Raw genomic sequence first — 17802 nt, 5'->3', positions numbered from 1 at the left:
CGTAATTCGTTATTCTACAGAAATTATTTTATATGTTTCGGTAGAAACCAAGGGGAATTCAAAAAAATTCGCTATGTAAAATAATTCTTAGTTAACTGTAATTAAATCAAAAATGAAGCAATTTTAAAATACATAACTGGTCGATTGTGCTATTAAAATGCTGGGGATGGGGCCGTGCTTGCCCCACCGTAATTCCGGCTCTGGATATTCAATAATTAAATTTAAGATTTCGTTTGTAAAATAAATAATCGTTTCAAAAATGGGCTCGGAAATTTTCAAAAAAAAAAAAATAAAAAATAACAATGAGCTCTCGCGAGCCCATGCGAGCCCGCTATAACCCACCACTGGATGGATCCCATTTACCTCAGGTACCTTTCTTATGTTGAATTTCAACAATTTCTCCTTCACTTTGTTCTCAGTTATTACAAAATCTTTTTATCCTTCCAGAGTGTGATAAGCTTCTGGTCTCCACTTCCCTACGGACCTCCTGATGTGTGAATGTAGGCGCAAAATACTCATTTAGTTTATCAACTACCTAAGCAGGTTCATCAACAATCGAACCGTAGATGTCAAGTGGACCAATCTGATTCATCCTCTTCCTTCTAGAGTTTACATAAGTAAAGAAGTCCTTACTGTTTTCTTTGCATTATTTGCCAAAGGTTTCTCGTAATCTCTGGAAAATGATGGTGGGGCAGGTCAGACCCAATAGATTTTTATGTACCCTGGCAGGCCCTTCCACCTAGTTTCTGAAGATTTCAGTGGCAAAGACCTACAGAAAAAGAAAAGGGAAGCATTGAGGTGAATTTACAGCAGAATTGGGGTACAAATGAGAGGGGTTATATTTTGTGCTAGTTCAATTAAGTTACTTTATGGGCATACTCCTTAAGTGAAGTTTGAGTAGGGGAGAGACTGAATGCTGGGGGAACAGACAGAGGGGACAATAAGGGAGGCGTCCCCGTGAAGATCAGTGGGGACAGCCCCACCAGGAGAAGAGGGGAAGGGAAGAGAAGGGAACCCGTCTACTCCCTCCTGCCAGGGGATGGGGATTTAAAGAAACCAGGTTAGGGCACCCGGTTTAGATCGCTAAATGGTGGAAGGTCAAATTCAGGATATGGTTCCTAACACCCCGACTGGGGGACTAGAGGGTTATTCCATTAGTTAGCATTTGTCATCCTTCAGTTGTATTTCCAGTTCTTCCATTTGCTAGTTTCAGTTTTGGTGGGGAATCTTGTACTACTACTTGGCGCATTGTGGGTAGTCAGTTCCAGTCCATCAGATATGAAGCTGATTTGGGACGTATCCATCAACAGTGTCGGGTCGCCATAGGCATCCTCCTCTTTGTTCATTGCCTTCTCTATTTAGTAGCGTCAAGTTTAGGTGTCATTTCTGGGTGTTCAGTTAGTAAGGATTTGTTGATAGGGCCATACCCTTATGTTCCTTGCTGCTCTTTTCTTGCTCGTTTGGTGCGGGTCTACGGTCTGCTTTGTTAATCTCCTGCATTGTTATGCAGCGCAATCAATGTTCTCCTCCTTCCGAAAAGATCCTGCGCGAACTTACTGAATGCTTTGATTGTTCTTCCGTGTCCAGTAAAAGGTGTTCTCGGTTATGGGGAAAGTATGTAGTCTTAGTTATCAGGATGCTTTGGAGATCCTCATACCCTGGTGTGCAAAGCTTAAAGACCAACACTATTTCTAAAGGTTACAACCACAAAATCTTTACTTAAGGTACTCTTTAGAGTAGATTCAGTCTCAGCAGCGATTCTGGACGTCAGCTAATCTGGCGAGAGATTGGCACACGGTATCACCCCGCAAACATCACTGAAATGTATAGATATGGCTGTCGAGGTGTTCTCGTCTGGGGAGGCGTTATCTTGGATGGACGTACACAACTCCAGATACTGGAAGGCGGTATTGTAACCAGTGCATGCTACTGTACTGAGGTATCCTTCCCCATGTGCGTCTGTTCCGAGGTGCCACTGACCCTGAGTTCGTGTTTATGGATGATAACGCCACACCCCATCGCACTGCAGCTGTGATATGCTTTTGGAAAGTGGAGACATTGTTCGTATGGATTGGCCTGTCCGTTTCACCAATCTAAATCCCATCGAACATTATATGGGACTCTCTGGGTAGGCTACGTCCACACCCACCAGAACTTATTCACCAGCTGAAGATGGGGCTGACAGAGGAATGAACGATATTACCACAAGAACTTATCAATAACATTGTTCTAAGTATGGACAGGCGATATAAAGCCTACATCGACATCAGGGGTGGCCATATCTCCTACCGAACACCACCTCCTCCCTTTGTTCCATCTATTGCTGTATCATTGCAGCCAGTGCTATGTTGCCATTTTTGAATAAAGTCCCTCTGTACCGTTTTGTTTCCGTTGTTGTGTCGGTGTTGTTTCTTTCATCATTTCTGTACCTCACGAGGATCTTTTGGCATGCTTTTTCCATATCCAGGCCACTCCTATGAGAAGCTACAGGTGAAAACCTGACTGGTCCTTAAATTTGCACAAGTGTATAGTATTCACATTCATACACTACGTGTTGCCAAGTCCCTAACCCTCCGCATCCACAATTTGGATCGTGTACAATTGTCATATTATTTAGTTTGGCATTATTGGCACAATAGCTCGTTAGTAGGTATGTAGTGTGTAATCCTGGGAAGAACCAATGTGGGTTTCTGGGTAGATTCTGCTACCCCAGTAGTAACACTCCAGCGTAGTGTAAATGTGTTAACTGTTTGACGGCTCCAAGGGTTCCCTCATCTCCGCGTTGTATACTCTGTTTGTGCGTCGCAGTACTCTGTGGAGGCCAGAGTTTTAAAAGTGTGTAGGGAGTGGAATATCGTGTAATGTTATGTTCTGTTGTTCTTCTGACCTTTTAGCCATTGGGTCCCTAATGGGACCCACTATTGCCCACAATTTGCCACAAGGAAGCAGGTCAGGCTTCTGGTAGATTTTTAAGTACTCTGGCAGACCCTGCCACCTAGTTTCCGAAGATTTCAGTGACAAAGACCTATATATATATATATATATATCCTTATCCTAACTGTTCCCCCCCATATATATATATATGGGGGGACAGTTAGGATAAGGGAACAAAAGGGAAGGCGTTCCAACGAAGATCAGCGGGGTCAGGCCTCTACTCCGTGATTCCAGCGTTTCGCTGGAATATCTCAAAGCTTCTTGTTATTCCCCCCCTCCCCTTTAAGTCCGATAACACCTCTTGGGAGGAACCTTTGGAACTTTGTGCTCACAGAGTAGTAATATTTTATTACTCTGTATTTGTACTAAAGTAGTCCCCTAAATTTATATTGTTGAACACTGTATATTCGGTATTCGAAAATAATGTCCATATATTTCGTGCAGAATTAAATTTAACTTTCGAGGCTATTTTGCTAACAGTTAATCGCATTCGCTTTTACCGGCTACGATGGCATTGGTTTACGTGTGTTCTGTGGCTTTAATATTATTTGCTACTTTAGCTTCAGGTTTGTATATTTTTTATGAAAATTTGTTCTTTTTTATTTGTTGTTTATACAAATATGAAATCGTAAAAGAAAAAAGAGTTGCACGTTGTGGTGAAAGTTGGACTTGGCTAGTTGAACCACGTTCCTCGGGAAATGGTTAGCCTATTGCATGTGCTCTCTAGACGTGGCAGTTTACGTGGTTCTTTGAAATATTGTATTACTCGATCTCAAGACGAATCTTCTTGAGATCGAGTTGTCAGAGAGAGAGAGAGAGAGAGTATTAATATTGTGGTGCAAAGAAGCCCCCACTTTTGGCTTCAGCAGTATCAAATAATAATTATAATAACAGTAAAATAAATAATATTAAATAAATGTACTACTGATGTGCTATCTTCCTCACCTAGATACTCATCCAGCCGACCTTTGAATTTCCCCAGCAATCAATCCAACACCAACCAAGAAGACAACTTATTCCAATAATTAGCAACTCTCTAGCTAAAAGAAAGCTTCGTAGGAAGTTTTCTTTTTCTGCGCTAAACCACTCAACTCTTACCACTCTGAACCCCTTCCCCCTGTAATTTGAAATTATGGCCTCTAGTTCCAGAATCATTTATAACGTGAAAATTTCACCTCCTTTAATTTTATTTTCTTCTCTTACGGCTTATAAACCTCAGATTTCCTCAAAGGCGCCTAGTTACCAAGGTCATAAGCCCATATTCAGTGTTTTTCCTTATATGAGCACCCTTTTTGATGATCTCACCCACTGGCAGATCCAGAAAAAAATGACAGGAGGGTCACCATTTGTGACACAGGGAGGGCACCATTTTGTGCCTTGTTTGACTATCCTCTATAGCAATGGTTCTCAACCGGTGATTTGCAAACCACTGGGGGTTCGCAAAAGTTCCAGGGGGTTTGCACTAAAAATTCCGTAATGGTGTCTGCTTAGATTTACATAGGTATATTATTGTAAACTACAAAATATAACTAATAATAAACAGTAAAGTAAACTAAAATTAAATAAAAAGTAAATAATTGCCAAAGAAATAAACCACAATTCCTTATAATCACTTTACTGTCTTACAGTATATCATGTTAAATAAATATCTAAAATTATTTCTTGACTAAAAAGTATGAAGGAAGGTTGTTCAAGAAAGCAGAAGTTGAATGAATAAATGAGGAGGAAGAAAAGTTGGTTCTGTGAGTTTGAAGTTGGACAGTAAAAGGATATTGGCTGGTTGCATTTGTTCAGACTGCTTTAAAAGAGAGAGTGGGAATTATAGAAGCCAATTCAGAAGAACAGTGCCCATGGAAGTAGCCATCGATAGAAAAGACGTGGGAGAAACAGAACGTGCATCAGACAGAGAGTGGACAGGCTCTGTTAGAGATGAGTCATTAATTAACATAATTGCCCTCTTCTGAATGGAATCTAGAAGCCTGAGAGAGGTTTTGGGGGCACTGCCCCAGATGTTGGAACAATATTCCATGGTAGGGCGGATTTGCGATTTGTACAGAGCGAACAGCTGTTTGGAAGAAAAGTAAACCCGAGAGCGAAAGAGAAAACAGTTTTTTAGATGCAGAGGAAGCAATATTTGTAATGTGCTTGTGCCAAGAGAGATTAGAAGTCAGGGTAATCCTCAAAAGAGATATATCATCTTGCCTAAAAATCAGAGTTTCACCAAAGATAAGCATAGGAGCAGAAGAATCCTTTTTACAAGATGTAAGACAGGACTGGGCTTTAGAATGACTGAAATTAAGTTTTCTTTGCCCCACTGGAGAATTGCCTGAAAATCAGCATTTAAGGATTTGGAAATGGATACTCGAAGTTGAAACTGTTTGAGCAGTGCAGGGTTTCTCAAACTGGAAGGTGGAAAGTAATGTGTTATCCCCAGCAAAACTATGGATAGGATTTCCGGTCAGTGGAAAAAGGCCATAAGAGGATATGAGTGGGAGAAAGAATTGAACCTTGGGGAACACCAGCATTAGTGGAGAAGTTAGAAGACAGAGAGCCGTCTACCATCAACCGCAGCGAGCAATCAGAGAGAAACCTGGATACCCAATCACAATGAACAGCTGGCAAACCATAGGATGGAAGCTTATTTAGAAGACCTTTATGCCAAACACGATCAAAGGCCTTTGAAATGTCAAGAGCAACGGCTTGAGTTTCACCAAAAACTTTCCCATTGAATTTGTCCATAGATGAACATCTTCTTCAAGAGGAGTGTTTCTGTTTACAATAGGTTTCCTCAGCCTACAAATTATTTTTTGGTAGGAATTTTTTCCTGACATAAAGTGCGGTTCAGTGTGTGTTTGTCAGTTAAACCTCTGGCTGTCATGCATTCCCGTACTCTATCTAGGTCTTCCTCTTCTCCTTCTTCCAGGATGTATCCATTCCAGGATAGCCTTTGAATATCTGGTTTCTTGCATCCGTTTTACATGTCCATACCACATTAAATGCTTTTCTTTGATAGTGTCAATAATATCTTTTTCACTTCCACATTCTCTCTCTTATGTCTTCATTCCATTTTATGTCTCTTCTAGAAGTTCTTGCATAGATGTACATAAGCCAGAATATCACCAGTGGAACGACACTGACAGAATCCATACTGGCGATTGTTAATCAGATGAAAGAATTCCAGATAGTTTGAGTTGGCAGTTAATTGATTTCTCCATTACTTTGGAAAGAGTAGCAGTAATTTGTCACCCTTTTTAGGAACTGCCTGGATGTGAGAAAATTTCCAAGCAGAAAGAAAAATATCTTTGGAATAAGAAAGTGAAACAAGACGAAACAAAACAGGAGTAAATTCACAGGCACAAGTTTTGAGAACAACTGGAGAAATACCATCAGTACCTGGAGCTTTCGTAGCATCAGATTCATTAAAATTCTTCTGACATTCTTTTGACGGAAAACCACAGGATTTATTGAATGGAGTGTACTGGAAATGGTTTGAGGTGATTTACCAAGATCATCAATATGTGAATTGGAAAAAAAAATAGGTTGCTAACAGGTCAGCTTTATCTTTGGCTGATGTGGCAACAGAACCATCTGGTTTTGATAGAGGCGGGAACAGAGATGGGCAAAAATTGTAGCCAAGCTTTGAAAAGACCAGAATGCTCAGCTACCATTAGGGCAAGAAGCAGGTTTTCTACTCTTAGCCTGTTCAAAATCTAGTTTGGACTAATCAATAACTGCTTTACAAAGTATAAATAATACTTTATAATAATTTTTATTACTCAATGTCGCTTATAAAAACGTAGTACTGGAAATATTTTATAATGAAAATTCAGTACTTTTATACGGTTTCAGAGAACATAGGCTCGGCAGTTCGCGATAAAAATATGTTGACAGGGGTTCGTGAGTCAAAAAAAATTGGGAACTTCTGCTCTATAGGATCTCATTTTAATAGTTTTCAATAAGTTTTTAATGATACAAAAGTAGTATTTGAAAACTGTTCAATTAAATGTTAAATCATAATCAAAAAATAAATTAAATAAATTCAGTAATAATCACAGTGTTACTTTTTTTTGTAAACATATATTTACAGCAAAATCTAGTTTCAAAGAACTTCTAAAAGGAAACAAATAATTTTGTTGTATTCACATGTCATTCTGTTTACTGTCACACAAAATTATTTTAAATGAACCATTATTTGTTGAAATAAGTTTTACTGTATTGTCAGTTTTGTGGATTTCTTTTTCTGAGAAAAAGCAATTCATATACATGTATGGAGTGAGAAATCCATAGCATGTGTAGATCTTCATTACAAATTGATCCCTTTTCTGAGAGCATATGAATAATGAAATTATAAAAATAAAGATGTTAATTCAAAAAAAAATTTATGAAATTATTAAAGAATGAAAAAGTCAGTTTGGTTTTTCCAAAGTGACTGCATGGTTCATCAAGAAACAAGCATCCAAATGATGTATATAAAAAAAAAATATGAAGATAGAAATTCACTCAAAAAAATACATACAAATTGCACGCACACAAATCCTACAGTAACATAAATCCATTCATATGATTATTTTGTGGGTAAACTTAAGTTTGGGATTTAGTTCACAAGAATTGGAATACCTTATGGTTTTGAATGGTTTGAGCAAACTCAATGCTAATAGGATTCTTTCTCTTGATTATGCATTTGAGGGGGGATAAATTCAAATTGAGGAAAGACAGTTGCAGAATAGATGTGTGGAAATTTGCCTTTAGCCAGCAGGTGGTTGATTTCTGGAACAAACCTCCATCTGTTGTAGAAGTTGATAGCTTAAATAAATTCAAGGAAGAACTGGACAAACTTTTGGAGTGAACAGTTGGGTGAGGGAAGGTTGTGTTTTTTTTTTTTTTTTTTTTTGGCTGATGCTATATAAGCTTGCTTTCTTGCTTTATATGCCACTACTAATGCTAACTTATCTCCTTACTGCTTGCTTTTGGTTAGAATGAGATTAAATTAGAAAGAAAAGTGTTCATAATAGCCTTCTATATGATTTTAATACTGAGAAATTTTCTATGATGAACACTAGAGAAAATTGCATTATGCTGTATAGGATTTAATTTTAATAGTTTTCAATAAGTTTTTAACATCCAAAATTCTTTCTAATTTAATCTCATTCTGTCCAAATGCAAGCAGTAAGGAGGTAAGTTTCATTAAATAAGGTGTTACAATTCTTCTTGTTATAGATTCCTTCATAATTGCAAATACATTCACTTTGGAAGACATACTATGGTTTCCTCTTATTAAGCAATTTTAGTGTCTTTCAGTAGACCTGGGTTTCACACCCCTGGTTGCTAAATATAGTCTTGCCAACCCACACCGGACCAGCGTGGCGGATTATGGTCCATTTCCCTCAACATGAATTGTTGAGGAGGCTTCCATCCTGCAGTGGGTTGATAATGGCTGCAGTTTACCCTTTTTTTTTTTTTTTTTACCTTTAGTGTTTGTTCCACTAGGATCTGCAAAATTTCAGCTGTTTTAACAGTTTGATGATTGTCATTTTGGAGGCAAATTGGAAATGCCTTTTAGGCTCTTCGTTCATCAGATTTATTGTAGGATATTTTTTGGTGTTGTATATAATTTTTAAATAGATTTTTGAATGCAATATGAGTGAATTTCTATATATGTGTGTGTGTGTATATATATATATATATATATATATATATATATATATATATATATATATTTTTTTTTTTATGAAGACCCCACACACGAGAGGTATTACAACCTATAGTACTTAGTACTGTGCTTAGGTTGGAAGATGAAAGAAGATATTTGTTGACATTACACCCCAGGGGCTCACATCTGGTGAGTATGGGCTTGGCACACCCAGGGTCCTGAGCTGGATATCATCATTCTTCCTTTTCTTGGTGATTCCCTACTACTTCTCTCTCTCTCTCTCTCTCTCTCTCTCTCTCTCTCTCTTGGGTAATTCAGAAATTTTTTTTTGACTGGTGCAGGCTTCCTTGCACCATATGGATAATAATTAGACTTGAACTTCTATAGACTGTAATTTTTAGGAAATACATATGAAGGAAGGTTGTTTCAGAAAACGGCAGTTGAATGAATAAACGAGGAAGATGAAAATTTGGTTCTGTGAGTCTGAAGTTGGACAATAAATGGATGCTGGCTGGTGGCGGCACGCATTCGTACTGTTTTGAAAGAGAGCGGGAATTATAGCAGCCAATTCAGAAGAAGAGTACCCATGGAAGTATCTGTAGAAAAGGCATGCAGCAGAAACAGTACGTCTATGAGACAGTGAATGGAGAGTCTGTAAGAGAGCAGTCATTAATTAACCTAACTGCCATCTTCTTAAAGGAATCCAAAAGCCTGAGAGTGGTTTTGGAGGCACTGACCCAGATGTGGGAATAATATTCCAAGGTAGGGCGGATTTGGATTTGTACAGACTGAACAACTGTTTGGAAGAAAAGTAACATCGAGAGCGAAAGAGAAAACAAAGTTTTTTTTTTTTTCATATGCAGAGGAAGCAATATTTGTAATGTGCTTGTGCCAAGAGAGATTAGAAGTCAGGGTAATCCCCAAAAGAGATATATAATTTTGCCTAGAAATCGAAGTGTCACCAAAGATAAGCATAGGAGCAGAAGAATCCTTTTTGCGAGATAAGACAAGACTGAGTTTTAGATGGCTTGAAATCAACTAAGTTGTCTTTGCTTCACTGGAGAATTACCTGGAGATTGACATTTAAGGAATTGGTAGTGGATATTCGAGAAGTTGAAGCTGATTGAGCAGGGCAAGGTTTCTCAAAATGGAAAGTGGAATGCAATGTGCTATCATCGGCAAAACTATGGATAGGATTTCCAGTCAATCGAAGGTCATTAATATGCAAGAGGAAAAGAGGGGGGGGAAGAACTGAACCTTGGGGGACACTGACATTAGTGGAGAAGTTAGAAGACAGAGAGCCATCTACCATCACCTTCAGTGAGCGATCAGGGAGAAAACTGGCTAACCAATTACAAAAAACAGTTGGAAGATCATAAGATGGAAGCTTGTTCAGAAGACCTTTATGCCAAACACGATTATAAGCCTTTGAGATGTCAAGAGCAACTGCTTGTGCTTCACGAAACTTTTCCATTAAATTTGTCCATAAATGAGTAACATAAGCCAGAATATCACCACTGGATCGACACTGACAGAATCCATACTGCCGATCATTGATCAGACAGAAGGTTTTTAGGTAGTTTAAGAGTTGGCAGTTAATTGATTTCTCCATTACTTTAGAAAGAGTAGAAGTAATTGCAATGGGACGATAATTGGATGGGAGGGATTTGTCACCCTTTTTATGAACTGGCTGTATATGAGCAAATTTCCAAGCAGAAGGAAAATCACCTTTGGAATAAAGGTGTTTGTGTGAAAAAAGTGAAACAGAAACTTTTTTCTCAAGAAAGTGAAAACAGGCGGCAAAGAACAAGAGTAGGTTTTGGAGCACAGGTTTTGAGTACATGTGGAGAAATACCATCAGGACCTGGAGCTTTCCTTGCATCAAGATTCGTCAAAATCCTTCTGACTTCCTCTTGATGGAAGACCACAGGAGGCATTCAATGGAATGTGTTGGGAATGGTGGGAGGTGTTTTACAAAAATCATTAATACAGGAGTTGGAAGGAAAACAGGATGCTAGCAGGTTAGCTTTATCCTTGGCTGAAGTGACAAAAGAACCATCTGGTTTGGACAGAGGTGGGAGCAGGGATGGGCAAGAAGCAAGTTTTCTACTCTTAGTCTGTTCAAAATCTATTTTGGAATGATTAATAACTGCTTTACAATTGTTGCGAGCTTTGGTGTAGGAAGAAAATGAAACTGAAGAATTGGAAACAAGCCAATTACAGTATGCAGCATTCTTCTCCTGAACAGCCTTAGCACATTTATTGGAAAACCAAGGTTTAGATAAAGGACAAGATTTTAAAGTGGGGTGTGAAATAAGGGATTCCATTCCTACAAGATTGATTTCACTGACACGATCTGAGCAAATGTTGATATCAGATGTTTTGAAACAGTAATCTGACCAATGAAAAGAAGAAAAGAAATCTCGCAGGTCATCCCATTTTGCATTCTTGTAATGCCAAACAATACAAGGTTGGGAATAGCCACAAGATAATGGCTCCATTGGAGAAGAGACAATCATCAAGTTGTTATCTGATGTGCCCAAAGGACCACTCACTTCGACTGTGTACTTAGAAGGGCTGTTTGTGAGAAAAAGATCAAGCGTATTGGCTGTATTGTTAAGATTGTCTGGTATCCTTGTAGGTAAATGAACAATCTGTGCAAGGTCATTAGTAATTGCAAAAGCCTCAGCATCTCGACCAGCTGAGTCAGTGTGACCAGAAAACGGAAACCAGCTGGATTTGTGAACGTTAAAATCACCAAGGAAAATTACCTCACTGTTAGAAAAGTTGGACTGTAGAAAGTCAAGTGACAAAGAGAGGAAGTTAAAGAGCTCCAAGTGATTAGTGGAGTTGGGAGAATGGTAGAGACAACAGATGAATTTGACACAAGGAGGTAGAGAGATTTTAAGCCAGAGAAGATCAAAAAGAGGAGATTCCAAATTACCAAGTCTCTGACAGGGAATGTTGGAACGGACATATGCACAAGCATCACCTTTGAGGCAAAAGGAATCATACAGTGAATAATTTGGGCAACTGAGATGAGCAGTAATTGAATTAACCAATAACTGAGATTCTGTCAGAAAAAGTACATGGGGTTTGGCAGACTGCAAGTGGAAATGGACATTGTTGAGATTAGAATTGAGACCACGTATATTTGTGAAATGAACTAGGAAGTTTTTGGGAGGTTTAGATATTTTCGCAGATAAGCTTACTCCATTAGTTTGACAATTCATGGTGTATTTTTTAATAGTAAGAAAAAGTGGGTGGGGCATGCTGTATGAAGTAATGAAATTTTTAGCTATGGCGTACACATATTCTTACACATGGTAAGAATATACCCAGGTCCTTGATATAACGTGGCCTCGACAATGCCCCCCACTTTAGCATTAGTAGAGGCATATGATGCAAGAAAAAAAGCTTATGCAGCATCAGCCAAAAAAAAAAAAATAAAAACAACTCTCATTTCACTCGTCTATTCGTTCGAAATACCTGTCCAACTGAGCCTTAAATTTATTTAGGCTATCAACTTCCACAACAAAGGATGGAAGTCTTCCCCCAACCAACTACCCGCTGGCTAAAGGCAAATTTCTGTACATCTATCCTTCATCCGGTCTTTCCTCAATTTGAATTTATGCCCTCTCAGGTGATTATTCTGAGCAAGAGGAAGAATCCCATCGGCATTGAGCATGCTCAAACCATTCAAGGCTTTATACACCTCTATCAGATCACCTCGCCGGTGCCTAGTCTCCAGAAATTGTAATCTGCAAAATTTAAGCTTTTCTTCATAAGAGCAACCCTTTGTTCCATTCACTAATCTTGTTGCCCTTCTCTGTACTCGTTGGAGCAGCTCTACATCCTTCTTGAAATGAGACCTCCAGACCTGTATACAATACTCAAGGTGTGGCTGACCATTGCCTTATACAAGGGAATAATCACCTCCTTATCCCTGCTAGAAAAATTCCTATATATCATTGACAAGACATCATGAGCTACTCTTGCAGCCTGTCTGCACTGTTCAGAAAACTTCATATCTGCCTGCACAATTACACCCAGGTCCTTTTCATTCTCAACCACTGTCAGTGTAGTACCACAGAGTTGATACGTTGCTCTGGGGTTGCTGTTTCCCATGTGTAGTACTTTACATTTGTCAATGTTAAACTTCATTTGCCACCTCTCAGCCCATCTGCTCAACCTTTCCAGATCCCGTTGCAGCAGCATAGTGTCAGTAGTGTCCTTAACAACCCTGCCAACCTTCGTATCGTCTGCAAACTTGGACATTAAGCTTGATATACCATCATTAATATCATTTATAAATACAGAAAACAACAATGGACCCAACACTCAACCCTGAGGGACTCCACAAATAACGTTAGTCCATGATGAGCAGTGTCCATTGATTACCACTATCTTCTCCCTCTCAACCATCCTTTTATCCATAGCAGCAATTTGCATCCAATGCAACACTGCTAGGTGCCTCTGTAGCCAGGTGGGAAGGAGCAGCAGTGCGTAGCACCCGGTTCTTGATTAGACCGGGGTTCGAGCCTGTCACCACCAAATACGGAGGATGTGGAAAGGTCAGTAATGACCACCGCATATTCACGGAGCAATATGGCCTTAGTTGCTAATGCTCCTAAAAATCAAATAACAAACAAACAAGCAACACTGCTCCAATTTGTTCAGCAGTCTTCCATGTGTAACAGTATCAAAAGCCTTTCTAAGGTCCAAATATATAATATCAAAGTTATTCCCTGCATCCAGTTCTTCTGTAACTGCATCATAGTATGCAATCAGATTGGTCAGCCAAGACTTTCCCTTTACAAAACGATGCTGTGTCTGAGCTATAACTGAAGTCTTGTCTAGATGATCCTGCAGTGCTTCTTTAACCAGTGCCTCCATTAATTTTCCTGGAACAGAAGTTAAACTTACAGGTCTATGATTACTTGTGTCAGCCTTTGATCCTCATTTGTGAATTAGGGTCACATTTGCACATCTCCAGTGTATGGGTACCTCCCCTGAGTCGAAAGAAGCTCTTATAATTATGGCTAAAGGTTTGCTTACTTCCTTTGCTGTCTCCTTTAATATAACAAAATAGATCCCATTCACCCCGGGTGCATTTTTTATGTTTATCCTCGACGATTTCTCCTCCACTTTCCTCTCAGTTATTACAATATCATCTAGCTCACTGCCGGAGTTTACTTCACTTCTAGCATTCCCCTTCCTGAATAACTCCTCATGTGTGAATGTAAGTGCAAAATACTCATTTAGCTTGTTAGCTACCTGAGCAGGATCCTCAACTGTCGAACCATCAATATTCAGTGGACCAATCTGATTCATCCCTTTCCTTCTAGAGTTTATATAGGTAAAAACTCTTTTCTGTTTTTCTTTGCATCCTTTGCCAAGGATTTCTCATAATCTGCCTTTGCCTGCCTAATCTCCTTTGTGACTTGGTTACAGACCAGCTTATATCTATCATAGGCTTCCATGTCACCCATTAATTTATATGATCCCATGCATTTTTCTTCTCTGCCATATGTCTCATTAGTTCATCTGACATCCATTTAGGCCTAAACCTTGAACAATATTTCTTTGTTGGTATGTAAAGCCTAGTAGCTTGCAAGATAAGTTCTTTGAATGCTTCCCATTCTGAATTTGCTGTTGGTGACATCATCAGTTGGTCCCACTGTATAGAATTTAAATACTGTCTCAGACCATCGTAGTTGCCTTTACGAAAGCAAAAAACCCTTCCCTTTACCCCTGATGGTAGTTACCTCTTTGAGTAAATCCCACTTCAGCACACTGTGATCACTGCCATCTAGTGGTTCCTTTATCTGCAGATTGTTAATGCGTGAAGAATCACTACTGATAATCAGATCAAGAGTATTACTCCCTCTATTTGCCTCCCGAACATGCTGATGTAGAAAACAATCATCCAATAAATCCACAAAAGCCTTGCTGGTGTGTGAGTGACCAACCCACAAATTCCAGTCAATATCTGGGAAATTAAAATCCCCCATTATAAGACTCTGATTTACTGGCCTACTCTATTTACCTGTACAGTTTCTTATTATACTCATCAGAGTAATGAGGCCTATAGCACACTCCTACTCTCAATTTTGATCTCCCAATGCTTATGTCACACCAAACTGACTCGACACTGAACTGTCCAGTTATGTCGACTGGCTTCACTTCCTTGGATTTTGTGTATCTTAACTAATAGCATGACCCCTCCTCCCTCCCTTCCTGTCCTGTCTATCTTTTCTGTACACATTGTACTCCCCAAATTCCAGTTCTGCATTCCTTATATCTGTGACACCACATTTCTGATATCCCAACAATATCCCTTTGATGTTTTGAATAATATCTCAAATTCATCAAATTGATTTACCAAAATCCTAGCATTGGTGTACAAGCAAGTATACATGCACCTGTTCCTATTCTTAGCTACCCTCACACAACCCATGTGTTTACTTGTACCGCAATGACTCCCAGCAGTCTCTGAAATACTCCGCATCTTGTTTTCCAGGCTGCTGCTCATTCCAATTGAAACAGTGCAGGAATCACTTTCACCTCTGCCAGTGGCTACTGTTAATTATTCACTTGGTGGAGTTCAACTAAACTCAGTACTGGAGGAAAGGGACTTGTGTGTTACGATACGATCAGACATGAAATTCTCTGAGCATTGTTAACAGGTTGCAAGGAAGGCCCATGGTGTCCTATCGATGATCTATCGAACTTTTGCATGTAGAGATAGGGACGTGATAATCCCATTATATAAGGCCTGTGTTAGACCAGACTTGAAATATTCTGTTCAAGTATGGAGACCACACCTAAAGAAAGACATCAAGCTTCTTGAAAGGGTGCAAAGACGGGTAACTCACCTGGTGAGATCGGCAAAAGGGCGTCCTTATGAAGAAAGACTTCAAATATGTGGGTTGCAGAGTTTGGAAACTGACACCTTAGAGGAGATTTGATTGAGGTGTTTAAGGCTGTGAGAGGCATCAGTAAAATGAATGAGGACGAAATTTTCAAGATTATAAATGATGCTAGAACTAGGGGACATAAATTCAATTTACGGGGAGAAATGTTTAGATTGGACTGCAGGAAGTTTTATTTTAGCCAGCGAGTTATAAATTACTGGAATAAGTTGCCTACATGGGTGGTTGAGTCATCTGGATAGTACCTTTGGGTCATTTGGCGCATAGGATGATAGGTTTAATTTCCTTTTCTTTTATTAATTATTTATTTATTATTATTATTTTTTATCATTGTTTTATTCAGGATTTTTTTTTTTTTTTTTTGTGCTGGTGCAGCGTAAGCCATAGGCTTTCTTGCACCATGCGGCCATTACTAATACTAATAATATTCCTCTTCAAAAACTTTATTTCTGAATTATTCTGATTAATGAATTGTGTTGAAATTTGCTTCTTGTAAGCAATGTTTTCACTCTCAAGTTGTGTAATTTCACATAGCTATATTTTCTCCCTGTACATCTTGTTTTTCCATGCATAGATTGAAAAATATTGTAATAAGTCTCCTGAAGTATTGTGTTAGCACCCATACTCAGTAGATTTCAGTTTCTCATATCTTATTTCCTTCCTTATCCTTAGAAATTGACAGCATTGAATAAACTGGAGTTTACTGAATTTCAAATCATAACTGTCCAGGGGCTGACTGGCAATAAGACTTACCCGAGACACCGATGGAGGGTGGTGTGATTTGGGCCATTAACAATACAGTCATAAACACTAGTATTATTCCCCTACAAGTTTTCCCTGGTAAGAATTTTTGATCCTCCCCCCGTAACTGACTATTGCTTCTGCTCCTGAAGAACAGTCATGCAGGACATTTAAAAATTAGAGAAAATGTTGCTTATAAGTATTAGTTACCATAGATAATAAAAATTGCTATTTGAAGGAGTTCATAATTATACCTGTCCTCTCCAACAATTTACAAACGTGTTTATAATTTAAATCTTATGTTTTATTTTGAATCAGGTCAAATATGTGAAAATCCATCCGTCAAATCTCATGTATATTCTACTACAGATGGAACGGTCATTACAAATGTTGCCTTCATTGCTGAATTTTCAGTGACATGTGCAAATGGAATTAAAGTAAGTAATTATATGTTTGATATGTTTGAATGTGCATTTGTAAAAAAACATAAAGGAAAGCCAAACTGACCTTGGCTGTGCTGTAATATTAGAATTACAGCACAGTAGAATAAATCATTAGCATTTGGGACACATGATGCAAGAAAGAAAGCCTATATAGCATCAGCCAAAAAAAAAAAAAAAAAAATCCTTCCCATTTGACCCATCCTTTTGCACAAAAAGTTTGTCCAGTTCTTCCATGAATTTATTTGAGCTATCAATTTCCACAACGGATGGAAGTTTGTTCTAACAATCAACCACCCACTGGCTAAAGGCAAATTTCTGTACATCTATTTTGTAACTGTTTTTCCTCAATTTCAATTTATGCCCCTCAGGTACATAATCTGAGCAAGAGGAAGAAACCATCAGCTTGCTCAAACCATTCAAGGCCTTATACACCTCAATCAAATCATCTCGAAAGTGCCTAGTTTCCAGATGCCACAATTTGCAGAACTTAAGCCTTTCTTGGTAAGAACAACCCTTTCTTTCCCTCACCAATCTCATTGTCCCTCTCTATACTCGTTCCAGCAGCTCTACATTCTTCCTAAAATGAGGCTCTAGACCTATATGCAGTACTCAAGGCACTTGTCTGCACTGCTCTGAAGACTTCATACCTGAGTGCACACTTACCCCAGATATTTTTCATTCCCCACTTCCCAGTGTAGTACTGCATAGTTGGTACATTATTCTGGGATTATTGGTACCCATATGCAGTACTTTGCATTTTATAAACCTGCTACACCTTCATCAATATCATTGATAAATATAAAAAAACAACAATGGTCCCAACCCCAAATCCTGGGGAACTCCACTAATAACATTAGTACATGATGGTCAGTGTCCATTGATTACTGCTCTGTCTTTTTCCCACTCAACCAACCATTTATCCATAGCAGCAATTTGCCTTTAATGCCATACTGCTCCAATTTGTACCAGGCTTCCATGTGTAACAGTATCAAAAGCTTTCGTGAAATCCAAGTATATGATATCAAACTTAATTTTTGCATCCAGTTCTTTCTGACCACATCCTAGTATCCAATCAAATTGGTCAGACAAGACTTCACCT

General features: G+C 38.7%; 1 protein-coding gene across 1 annotated transcript in view; it reads left to right on the top strand.

The window, feature by feature from the left end:
* The first annotated feature begins 3376 nt into the window (after window positions 1–3376).
* The window catches only part of Tapdelta (Translocon-associated protein delta), a 90112-nt gene continuing 75686 nt past the window's right edge, over window positions 3377–17802 (top strand). Inside the window, exons 1-2 of the mRNA XM_090371621.1 lie at window positions 3377–3500; window positions 16579–16697. Coding sequence (XP_090227747.1) covers window positions 3443–3500; window positions 16579–16697 — 177 coding nt within the window. The 5' untranslated portion in view covers window positions 3377–3442. The remainder of the gene's footprint in view (window positions 3501–16578; window positions 16698–17802) is intronic.

The sequence above is a fragment of the Mastigoproctus giganteus genome, chromosome 4 (genome assembly GCF_048544385.1).
Source record: "Mastigoproctus giganteus isolate SK-2022 chromosome 4, ASM4854438v1, whole genome shotgun sequence".
Classification (NCBI taxonomy): Eukaryota; Metazoa; Arthropoda; class Arachnida; order Uropygi; family Thelyphonidae; genus Mastigoproctus; species Mastigoproctus giganteus.
Note: the sequence above shows the minus strand (reverse complement) of the source record. Positions and strands in the feature narration are given on the sequence as shown.